This window comes from Pristiophorus japonicus, chromosome 17, assembly GCF_044704955.1.
Source record: "Pristiophorus japonicus isolate sPriJap1 chromosome 17, sPriJap1.hap1, whole genome shotgun sequence".
Taxonomy (NCBI): domain Eukaryota; kingdom Metazoa; phylum Chordata; class Chondrichthyes; family Pristiophoridae; genus Pristiophorus; species Pristiophorus japonicus.
In genome coordinates this window covers 109,995,644-110,008,117 of record NC_091993.1, presented here as the reverse complement: position 1 = coordinate 110,008,117, position 12,474 = coordinate 109,995,644, and the positions used below count along the sequence as shown (strand labels likewise).

The 12,474-nt window shown below is 48.7% G+C and overlaps 1 protein-coding gene across 1 annotated transcript in view; it reads left to right on the top strand.

Annotated features, from left to right (window-relative positions):
- Positions 1 to 12,474, top strand: part of LOC139228026 (TBC1 domain family member 30-like) — a 103,574-nt gene that overhangs the window by 63,701 nt on the left and 27,399 nt on the right. Inside the window, exon 6 of the mRNA XM_070859174.1 lies at positions 9,528 to 9,696. Within this exon, the coding sequence (XP_070715275.1) occupies positions 9,528 to 9,696 (169 nt within the window). The remainder of the gene's footprint in view (positions 1 to 9,527; positions 9,697 to 12,474) is intronic.

The window sequence follows — 12,474 nt, the reverse complement described above, 5'->3', positions numbered from 1 at the left end:
TGTTGTCGCTGGTGGACATAAATGCCTGGGCTATCTTTATGGCTTTACTTAGATTCAGAGTTTCAACTGTCAACAGTTTGTGAAGGAATACCTCATGGCCAATGCCCAGTACAAAAAAGTCTCGAAGTATTTGTTCTAGGAATCCCTCAAATTTGCAATGTCCTGCCTTAGTTCGGCGACATAGCTCGCCATTTCCTGGCCCTCCGACCGTTGACACGTGTAGAACCGATATCTCGCCATCAAAATGCTTTCCTTAGGCTTTAGGTGCTCCCGGACCAGCGTACACAACTCTTCATAGGATTTCTCTGTTGGTTTTACCGGAGCTAGGAGATTCCTCCCACAGACAGTTAGGAGGATCGCCCTTCGTTTGGCAGCGTTCTCGTCCCCTTCCAGCTCGTTGGCCACAAAGTATTGGTTGAATCTCTCCACAAAGGCCATCCAATAGTCCCCTTCTGGAACTTCTCCAGGATACCAACTGTTCGTTGCATTTTTGCATGGTTGTTCGTTACCTCGTCGCCAATTGATGCATTCATAATAAAGGATGAAACTGAGTACTGTGTACAATGAGCAAGTGTGGCCTTAGCTCCTTTTAATGAGACTCCAGAGTGCAGATACCTCGTGGGTGGCCTGCTTATATACCGTGCTCCCAAGGGATCCCAGCATCCCTTGGGACTCCCAACAGGTAAGCCCTCTGGTGGTAGTGTAATACAGGTTGCAAGGGGTTAAATACATAACAGTATCAAGGATGAAAGACTTCAATTATGCGGAGAGACTGGAGAAACTGGGATTGTATTCTTAGAGCAGAGAAGGTTTGGGGGGATTTCACAGAGCTGTTCAAAATCATGATAGGTTTTGATATAGTGAATTAGGAGAAACTGTTTCTAGTGGCAGAAGGGTTGGTAACCACAGGACACAGATTTAAGATAATTAGCAAAAGAGCCAGAGGGGAGATGAGGAGAATGTTTTTACACAGTCAGTTGTTATAGTCTGGAATGCACTGTCTGAAAGGATGATGGAATCAGATTCAATAATAACGTTCCAAAGGGAATTGGATAAATACTTGAAGGGGAGACAATTGCAGGATTATGGGGAAAGAGTGGGGGAATGAAACTAATTGGATAGCTCTTTCAAAGAGCAGGCACAGGCATGATGGGCCGAATGGCCTCCTTCTGTGCTGTATCATTCTGCGATTACTTTACCTATCTGTTCACTAGATTTGAATGATTTGTGTACATGCCAACTAAATCATTTTACTCCTCCACAGTTCCTATTCTCTCACCATTTAGAAAGCATTCCAATTTGTGATTCTTGGATCCAAAGTGGATGACCTCACACTTTCCCACATTGAACTCCATCTGCCACAGTTTTGCCCACTCACTTAATCTCTCCATGCTCCATTGCAACTTCCTGGGCCCATCTACATAACTTGCTCTGCCTCCTAACTTTGAGTCATCTTCAAACTTGGATATACAACTCTATTTCTTCATCCGAGTCCTTGATATATATGGAGAAAGTGTGGGACTCCAGTGCAGATCCCTGGGTAATACCACTTGTCACTTCCCAACAATCAGAGAATGCTCGCTTTATCCCAGCTCTCTGTCTCCTACCTTGCAGCCAAGTTCCAGATGATTTCGCTAAGTTGACTGATAGCGTGCACTTTCTTCTTTCCTCATAATCTCTTGTGCGGAACTTTATCAGATGTCTTCTGGAAGCCGATGTAGAGACATCTTCCACTGTCAGCCCCCCAATCAACCATGCTCGTCACCTCCTCAAACAATTCAATGATTAGTCAGACATGACTTACCCTTCACAAATCCACGCTCACATTTGTCCCAAGTGCTCAGTCACTCAGTTCCTGATGATAGATTCCAGTAACTTCCCCACAGCTGATGTTCAACTAATAGGGGCGTAGTTACCTGGTTTCTTCCTCCCTGCCTTCTTAAAACATTTTCAATTTCCCAACCCAGTGGCATAATTTCTGAATCTAGAGCTTTGTAAAATGATGACTAGCCCATCTACAATGTTTTCACCTTTTAATACTCTGGGGTAAAAACCATCAGGTCCTGAAGATTTGTCTATCTTAAATCCATTAACTTTTTTTTTACTTATAGTAAATCCACTAACTTCCTCTCCTTGACTAATTTAACAAGTCTGCCAGTTCATTAGCCGCATCTGTCTTTAATGGGCCCACATTCTCCTTTACCGCTCTCTCTCTCTCGATATATTTATAAAAGCTGTTACTGCTGGCTTTGATATTCCTCACAATTTTTTTTACATATTCTCTTATCTGCACCTCTTTTTACTTTCTTTATACAGGTTCCCTTTGTTGCTTTTGTATAACTCTCCCAATCCACTGGATTTGCATTTATAGATGAATACCTTGTTTGTTGACCCTAGTTGCTTATCTGCACAAGAGGAGCTTTTTCGAGGGGTGTACAGGTTTTATATTGTACCAAATGCTTCTTTGAATACTTTCCTTCTCTGAAATCCTGTAGATTGACACGACACCATGCAAAGAATGGCACATCAAAGCTCTTTGACTGCTCCTGCTGCGGTGTATTACAGGTAGAGGTTTTAATTTTATCTAAAGCCTTCTCCTGAAATAGATTTGTTCCTTGAGGAAAGCAGCTTCTTTTGCCGTTTAATCCCCAGGAGCAGTGGATTTTCAATTTGAGCCGGATCCCGAGCAGAGTTTAAGAAAATTGTGAATGTTGGGAAATGCACAACGTTCCGTCAGCTTCTGAACGAGAAGATAGCTTAATGCTTTGAGTATGATCTTCCTTCAGAATTGGCCAGTCCAGACTGAGGGTCTCGCCCAAATAAATAAACTATTTTCTCCTTTCAAATGCTGTCTAATCTGCTGTGCATTTACAACCTTTCTGTTGCAAACCCTGAAGACAGTTGCCAGATGTAAGCATGTTCAGTGGGCACTGTTCCTTATTTCTTTATAGGTAAAATGCGAATGTATTGCTATACTGGTGCCATGGCTAAATCAAAATCATTCTATTTGAGTCATTGAGGGGCAAATATTCGGGTGGTTTGTGCCTCCCGCTAGCACTAACGGGATGCAAACGACTTTCGCCCAGGTACGGCGACACGACCATCTCCCACGATATTCCACGGGAGTTTAGCGGCGGTGGTACCAGGTAGCGCCCCGCTCTTACCGGTAGCGCCACAGGCCACTGCGCCGGCCACGACAATGGCGTCACCGTGCGCAGTGTCCCGTTTTCACCGTGGAGCGAAAATCCGTTAGCGCCCCAGGACGCTGCTGCCACGGCATTCCGTTCCCTGGTGGGCCAGCGATGGCCCCGGTTCCCGGCCGCAGATTCGGCAGCTCGGCCCGCCCCTTTAATGAAAGGGGAGGGGCCTGTCTACCCGCCGGAGCAATGAATCCCATCGCGTAGCGCCTCCGACGGGGACTGCAGCCCGAGATTTTGCACTGCAATTCCTGTCGGGGGCGGTAAGCCCAATATCGCTTGTGGGGCGGGACTTCCGCACCTGGCACAGGAACTCCCACCTCGCGGCTGTTACCAAACGGGACGGTACCGAATTTCGCCCTCTTAATGTTTGACAGAGGGCTTGGAGCATCGATTAGCATTGGTCTGTGACACTGACCATTTTCTCAAAGGTAATAATATTCTTGTGTCAAATCACTCGTGACACATAATGTGCTGAAGGGGTTTCTGTATTATTACTGTATTCCCGGTTATTGCTATGTTACGAGATTGTCAGTTGCATGGCTATCCCGGGAACAGCTTTGTATTATAGTGGGGACATGAATCCCCCTCCATGTTGCAGTGAAACCCTGAATGCATCTGCGCCTGATAGCGCTATAGTTTTCCTTTCATATGTTTCACTTGAATAGTCTATTGTGCAGCCAGCAGTGTTTGAATCATGATCCTCGTGCCTTAAATAAATGTCTAAGTAGGGCAGTATAGTCATGTGGTACCTAAATACATTAACATACCGTTCTTCAGAATGATGCACAATTGAGGGAGGGAAATGTGGGAAGCAGTACAGAGCCAAGGAATGTTGTTATCCACCTCCAAACAGTTAGTGTGGCACCAACGAGGGCTGGTCAAAGTATGTGGTCTTCTTCATCTCTCTCAGTTGCAAATGGTGCAGGGGACTGGAAAAGAGAAAGGACTGGAAATGTATGGAAGAGTATATTAGTATTCCAATGATACGTACTAACTCAACAAAGTGTTCTCATACCCAAAATAGACGGCAATCTCTTGGGTGGTGACATTTGCACCCTGCGTGATATAGAAGAGCGATTTAGAGGTGTCTGCGTTGCTTCACTGAGCACGTGAGCAGGAACAGGTGTAGGTGGAAACGACAGTCTGGGGAACGGCCCCTCCCAGGGCAAGCTCACTTCTTGGCTCTGCTGTCGAGGGCAGAGAAGCAGACTTTAGGGGGCCAGCCTTTAAATGAAGAATGGCCCTCTGTGCACCAGAAATTGCTGAATGTATTGGACTGCCTGCCCCGGAGCTTCCGCAACATGTCGGAGGGTTGAAGGAGCCCAGTGCCAACTCGGGTGGGATTCTGGCAAATGGCATCGGCGCTCTGTAGTCAACCGCAGAGTGTTTGATCACCTCAATGGATGCTGCAGCCAGGCCAACTTTGCCAGATATTAACACAGGAGCCATGCAGGCTCTGTGCTCCACTGTCTCCCCTGTCTTTTACAGGCTGGGAGACCAAATGGATTGAAGGCTTCAGTCAAATCATGGGTGTCCTACAATCTACTCTCACACAGATGAATGGGTACTGGGGGTAGTCATGTAATGGGAATGGGACAAATTGCTCTCTCGGTGTTATATATGCAGATTATAGATATACTCTCTGTGTAGTCACTGTATAGTTGCATAAGATGGAGACTTAGTACATCAGGTAACATCAATAAAGTTTACACTGTGTATGTATATACACCACTAGAGGGTGCAACTGGTGGAGACCGGGGTTTCCTGCCCCTGTGGCAGAGGCTGTCCACCAGAGGGCACTGCGGTGGGAGACCTGAGGGTCACCTGCATAGGTGTGCAGGGCCCAGTAGAAAAGGCTGCCCACCATGCTTGTGCCTCACTCTGGAGTTACGAATAAAGGACCAAGGTCACTACGGTTTGAATACAAGACATTGCTTCGTGGCGTCATTCAAAAGTGCATTACAGACATAATACTCAGGATGATAGGACCGGAGGGGATGTTGGACATGACAGGTAGTGCAGGGCAGCGGGAAATCTGCTGCTGAAGTGCTCTTCAATGAGCTGCTGCTGATGACTGTGGACAAGATTTGGAGCCTTCTCTCTTCCTCGCCAGCTTCTATGTCACTGGTGTCATCTTCCTCATCGTACTGAACGTCCTCCCCAATATTGGCTCCATGTATTGTCCCCGTTGCAAAGCAAGAGTATTTTTGGGGCACTCCTGGTGGGCTGTATTGCAGGAAGTCATCAAACACCGGTCCAGGCAGCAGAATTGTTGCTTGTGGACACCAGTGGTCTGCTTGATGAGGGCTCCAGTTAGATCGTGGATCTAATTGTAACACCCATCACTTCACCCATCACTTCGAGTCATGAGCCAAGTGTGCAGGAAACAGCTCTTGTCCCCACACAGCTAACCTCTCACTTGCTGTGCAAGGGCAAAGAGTTGGGGAGTGAGTGATTGCCACAATATGAAAGCATCATGGCAGCTGCCAGGAAAGCAGGCATTGACCGGCATGATGCAGAGCTGATGGTCACACAATAGTTGCTTATGAATGGAATGGGAGCCCTTGTGATTCATGAAAGCATTGGGGTCATGTGTGCAGTCAATGAGACCCTGGACTTGTGGGAGGCCTGTAATCTGTGCGAACCCCAAACCCTTATCCTGCTGCATCCTGTTGTCCTTGCAAATTGTTGCTCTTGTAAACACACGGGGGCCGAAATTCAGCCTTCCGAAAATGCCTCCTACTGCCGGAAAGATGCGGCCACGTGACGGAGTCGAATGGCCGCCGATTTCTTGTCGAATGGCCGCCACTCGCAAAATTCTCCGAGGTGCGTTCCCACTTCCGCCCTGCTGCTGTCGACCCCACCCAAGTGCGTCATCAAAGCGCACACCGCCGATCTCCCGCACCTCAACCTAAATTCAGGGGGAAAGATGTTCAGCCGCCAAGCGGCGCCCCCGACAGTTTTTTCTGTCGGTGCAGTGTTTGCTGTGTGTGCGACGTGGCTGTGCGGCGGCCATTCAAGGGGATGGCGCACTGCCGCGGCCGCCATTTTATTTTATTGTCGACCGACTGCCAGCTGGTCTCGACAGTTATGCCCCCAGGTTCGGCCGGGCCGCCAACAGGCAGGTTGGCACTCCCTCTTGGGTGCTAGGCCGCTGGTCCGGCTGGTGGCCCAGTGGACTGAACTAAGATAATCGCAGAGCTCGCAGCGGCTCTCTCCCCTTTAAGTGAAGGGGAGGGACGTGGTGACACACACGTGTCATGACGTCATCAGTGCTATGCAGCGGAGACCGTCCCCCTCCACTTCCGACCCTCTAGCGTGCTCACCGCTGCATTTCCGCCCCCATTATGACCGACTTCCGGTCCGCGCGGGAAAAAAATGACAAAGAGCTGAAATTTCGCGCAAGAGGGCCACCTCATCCACTGCAGTGGTCAAAACACATCAACAGCCTAGAGAATGGCAGCCTCCTGAGTAGGCGCGACTCGTTTCGGACAACGGTGAATTTCTACCCCATGGCATCAGTCATCTGCTTAATTGCAGGCGTGGGCTGGAGATTGATGTTACTAATATCCCCCATGACAGCTTCGAAAAAGCCAAAGGCAAATTTGAGGGCTGCAGTGGCCTTGACAGCATTCAGTGCTGCCTGTGGCTGTGGGTTGCAGGGCTTACAGCTCGATGACAGCCGCCTAGAGAATGGCAGCCTCCTGATGCACCGCTCCTCAGAGGACTGCAGCTATGTTGTCCTAAAAGAAAATGAAGGACTTGCATTTACATAGCGCCTTTCATGGCCACCGGACATCTCAACGCGCTTTACAGCCAATGAAGTACTTCTGGAGTGTAGTCACTGTTGTGATGTGGGAAATGTGGCCGCCATTTGCGCACAGCAAGCTCCCACAAACAGCAATGTGATCATGACCAGATAACCTGTTTTTGTGATGTCGATTGAGGGATAAATATTAGGCAGGACACCGGGGATAACTCCTCTGCTCTTCTTCAAAATAGTGCCATGGGATCTTTTACGTTCACCTGAGAGAGGGTTAACGTCTCATCCGAAAGGCGGCACCTCCGACAGTGCAGCATTCCCTCAGCACTGCACTGGGGTGTCAGCCTAGATTTATGTGCTCAGGTCGCTGGAGTGGGACTTGAACCCACAACCTTCTGACTCAGGGGCGAGCATGCTACCCACCGAGCCACTACACTCTGTCAGGACGGTCTGACTTCCTGCAGGAATGTCTCCTTCTAGCTGATCTCCTGCAGCTGTAGCTCTGTTTGCTGCTTCCTCCTGGCTCTGTACTCAGAGTGGATTTGCCAGAAGGCTCCCCACAAAGACAGAAGTGCCGGCCAGGAGCGCCTTTAGAGTTCAGCACCTTGTACGGCCGCTGCTAGCACTTTGAAATCACCTAAGCAACAAAAACAAAATCACTGTTGCAAGCAAAATGTTTCCCAAACCTTTGCAGTGTCGAGCAGTTGTAGATCCCTTTTGTAAAAAAAAACCTGGAAGTGGCTGCCTCCGACCTTGTACCATATATGGTTTGCAGACAGGTTGATGAATTGTTGATAGCAAAATGGGCTGAGATGAAAATGGTGTTGGAGTCCTGGCAACCTAAAAGTAATCCTAATTTGCATAATGAACGAATCAGCCCCTGTTTCTGGTCGAAGTTCCAGTGGCCAGTTGGAGGTTTGTCCTTTATCCTGCAATTTTGCTCCCACTTCTACCCCATTTTTAGCCGCAAGTGCACGGGCGGCGAGGTGACAATTGGCCCCAGTAAGTTCACTGCCTGGAGCAGGGAAAAGAACTTCTTTTATCAGTCTAATTACTTTGTGTGAAATGTATATTTTTAAGTGTTTTTGATTCTGCTGAGGCGCTGGGTGGCTGAGGCTCAGTGATTTACAAACTGCCGGTTTTATCTGCAGTGCAGTAAAGTCTTGATTGAAGCAGGATATTTCCTGGTTAAACCCGTTCAATGTTTTTCAGGATTTATTTACTGCAGTTCCTTGCAGAGCAGGGGAAGAATCTCATGCCTGCGTTCTTCCAGCTCACTTATTAGAAAGCAGAAGTTGTTTTTTTGTTTGGCCATTGTTCTCTTGAAAGTGCATGGGTTCGAGCATCAGATAAGATTAGAAGAGGGCTCTGCTGTGATGCTGTCCACAGTTGAATAGCCTGGTGACACATGAAGAGTGGCCACTTGGGCAAGGCAATGGAGAGCTGCCAAAGCTTTTGGAACTGCACCCCCCCAGTAAAAGTCAGCGCCTTCAGGAGAGAAGGGGGAGAAAAATGGACCCACTGCCCATACTCATGTGAGGTTACATTTGACTAAAGTGTTAGAATAATGGAGGTAATGTTCAGGGATCACACTGTTGGCAGCACATTCCCAAATGTTCACTTTTGGGGTACTTGACTCTTTAACTGGAGAGTGCTAAGTCAGAAAGTTGCTCCTAATGTGCTACTGGACCAGCGGCAAGAGTCCGTAGAGGGAAGTGACTGGGGCTCGGGAGAGGCGAGGGCCCAGGGGCAGCACGGGCCAGCACACACTGCGATATGTGTGCGCGCTCAGTCTGTGCAGCAGAGCTGGTCTCCAGTTAGTCTTGGTTAACCCTTGCCACTGGACCTAGCTCTGTCAAGCCCATATGCTCGTGTGCAACGGCCACCACACGTTTTTTTTTTAATCCACGCACAGGCATCTTCCACCCTTCACGATGTAGTTCGGGACCTGGAACATTAGGTCCTTCATTGAAACACCTGTGAACTCATCCCTTTTTGGCGTGGAAGCAAGTCATCCCCGCTTCGAGGGACTGCCCATGATGATGATGACTGGACTAGTGATCGAGAGACGTGAGTTCAAATCCCACCACGGCAGCTGTGGAATTTAAATTCAGTTAATTAAATAAATCTGGAATAAAAAGCTTGTATCAGTTAATGGTGACCATGAAACTGCCGGTTTGTCGTCAAAACCCAACTGGTTCACTAATGCCCTTTAGGGAAGGAAATCTGCCGTCCTTGTCCGGCCTGGCCTACATGTGACTCCAGACCCACAGCAATGTGGTTGACTCTTAACTCCCCTCTGAAATGGCCTAACGAGACACCCAATTGTATCAAACTGCTATGAAGAACAGCAATTCAAGAAGGCGGCTCACCACCACCTTCTCCAGGGCAATTAAGGGTGGGCAATAAATGCCGGCCTTGCCAGCGTCGCCCACATCCCAGGAACGAATAATAAAAAACATCATATACTTTGGTACATGCTGTACTACAACCACATACTTCATAGGAAAGATTTCATTTTTAGCATTAACTCATGCTCTTTTTGAATGTAATTTTCCTCCAAGGTCCTGGTCTATCTACTCGAGAGAGTTCTTCCAGACAATTACTTTGCGAACACTCTCAGTGCTTTGACAGTTGACGTTGCAGTCTTCCATGATCTGCTAAAAATCAAGCTGCCTGAGCTGTCACACCATCTGGATCGCCTTTGCAGAGCAGCCAAGAACACCAATGATGGTAAGTTCTGAGAAAAAAATGCAGTGTTCCTTTTGTCATTTGAAACATATCAGTATGGTTAATTGGAAAGTATGGTGCTTTCACAAAGTATTGTCGGTTTAACAATCTGGCAAACTTTAAAGCATGATATAAAGCACAGCGGGAGATATTTACTTTAACCTTTTCGTTTTAACTTGAAGCACCTTTGCATTGTTCCTAATGCATAGATGCCTGCATGGTGCACAGCTCAGCCATGAAGCCCAGCACAATGTATGCATCTGAGAATGCCCACAGGTTTGTAGAGCTGTTGCATTGTAAGTGGCTTAGCCAGACATGTGATGTTCACAAGATTCAATAAAACCCCAGTCAGTTGGGTCCAGGTCATCCATGATGAGGTATTTAGTTGCGGAGTGACAATTTGTCCTAACTCCCGCTGCTCCCGACGCATGCGCAGAAGCGAGAGTTAGGACAAATAGTCACCGACTCCGCCCGTACCCGCCCCCCCCCAGCCCCCGCAGCGCAGTTTCCACTAACACCACGTTGCCTCCCCTGTGTCGACATCTGCAGCGCCAATCCTCCGATCCATCAGGCCCAACCCAGCGAGGGCACAGCCCACACACCAGAACAGACATTTGTACCGAGGTGGTCCACCAGTGAAAGAAAGGCTCCCGACTGCCTCATCTTGTAAATAGTTTTTACTTTTACTTTGGTGGGGGGGAAATAGTGATGTGTATCTGTAAAGCATGTACTCGCATGTTCCGCCACCAGGGAGCGCATTCCCTGAAGTCCCAAAGGATCCCAGCATCACTTGGGAGCACTGTATATAAGCCGACCCCTAACTGTTCCTCACTCTGGAGTGTCTTAATAAAGACTGAGGTCACTGTTACTTTAACCTCCCTGTGTGCAGTCTCATCTGTGTTAGGAACACAATAATTGGCGACGAGTATACGAATCCAACGCAAAGATGCAGCAAACTGTGAGCATCCTGGAGAAGTTCTCAGAGGGTGAGGACTGGGAAACCTATGTCGAACGGCTAGACCAGTACTTTGTAGCCAATGAGCTGGACGGAGAAGGAAGCGCTGCAAAAAGGAGAGCGGTCCTCCTCACAGTCTGCGGGGCACCAACCTACAGCCTCATGAAGAATCTTCTGGCTCCGGTGAAACCCACAGATAAGTCGTATGAGGAGCTGTGTACACTGGTTCGGCAGCATCTTAACCAGAGGGAGAGCGTGCTGATGGCAAGGTATCGGTTCTACATGTGCCAGCGATCTGAAGGTCAGGAAGTGGTGAGCTACGTCGCCAAGCTAAGGCGACTTGCAGGACAATGTGAGTTTGATGGCTACCTGGAACAAATGCTCAGAGACTTTTTTGTACTGGGCATTGGCTACGAGACCATCCTACGAAAACATTTGACTGTAGAGACACCGACCCTCAGTAAGGCCATTGCGAATGCACAGGCGTTTATGTGCACCAGTGATAATACCAAACAAATCTCTCAGCACACAAGTGCTAGCAATGTTCATAAATTAACTGGAACTGTGTTTGCGAGCAGAAATGTACAGGGCAGAACCCACGAGTCTGCAAATGCCAGCAGGCCTCAGGTGAACCAGATGACTCAGAGTCCCTAACAAAGGATGAATGCAAGGCAATTCACACCTTGTTGGCGTTGTGGAGGCTTCCATTCAGCCTATTCATGCCACTTCAAAGGGTATGTTTGCAAGAGCTGTGGAACAATGGGGCACCTCCAACGAGCTTGCAAACGAGCTGCAAGCTCTGCAAATCCTGCTAACCACCACGTGGCAGAGGAAGATCGGTCCATGGTGGATCAAAGCAATTTCGAGCTTCAGAGAGAGGAGGCAGATGCTGAAGTACACGTGGTGCACACATTTTCGCCGAAATGTCCACCTATAATGCTAAACGTAAAATTGAATGGCTTACCCATAGCCATGGAACTGGACACTGGTGCTAGCCAATCCATCATGAGTAAAAAGATGTTTGAGAGACTGTGGTGCAACAAGACATTCAGACCAGCCTTGAGCCCCATCCACACGAAACTGAGAACGTACACCAAAGAGCTTATCACTATTCTGGGCAGCGCCATGGTCAAGGTTACCTACGAGGTTCACGGTGCACGAACTGCCACTCTGGATTGTCCCGGGCTATGGCCCCACACTGCTTGGAAGGAGCTGGCTGGGCAAAATCCGCTGGAACTGGGATGACATCCGAGCGCTATCACATGTCGATGAGGCCTCATGTACCTAGGTTCTTAACACATTTCCTTCCCTTTTTGAGCCAGGCATTGGAAACTTTTCCGGGGCGAAGGTGCGGATCCACGGTCCCAGAGGCACGACCCATTCAGCACAAGGCGCGAGCACCTGGACCAAACGAGGCTGCGGTTCACAGACTGCCCTGAACAACCCACGGCAGACACCACCTTTTTTTGAGCCCACAACACACACCCAAAGGATCAACGACACCACGCCGGACCAGGAAATCAAACCCATCATGCCCAACAGCCCAGCAAAGCCAGGCTCACCTAGCAGCCCTGCAGGGCCAACAACATGCCAGCCCAGCGAGGGCACAGCCAACACACCAGAACAGACATTTGTACCGAGGCGATCCACCAGGGAAAGAAAGGCTCCCGACCGCCTCACCTTGTAAATAGTTTTCACTTTGACTTTGGGGGAGGGAGTGATGTGTATCTGTAAAGCATGCACTCCCATGTTCCACCACCAGGGAGCTCATCCCCTGAAGTCCCAAGGGATCCCAGCATCCTTTGGGAGCACTGTATATAAGCCAG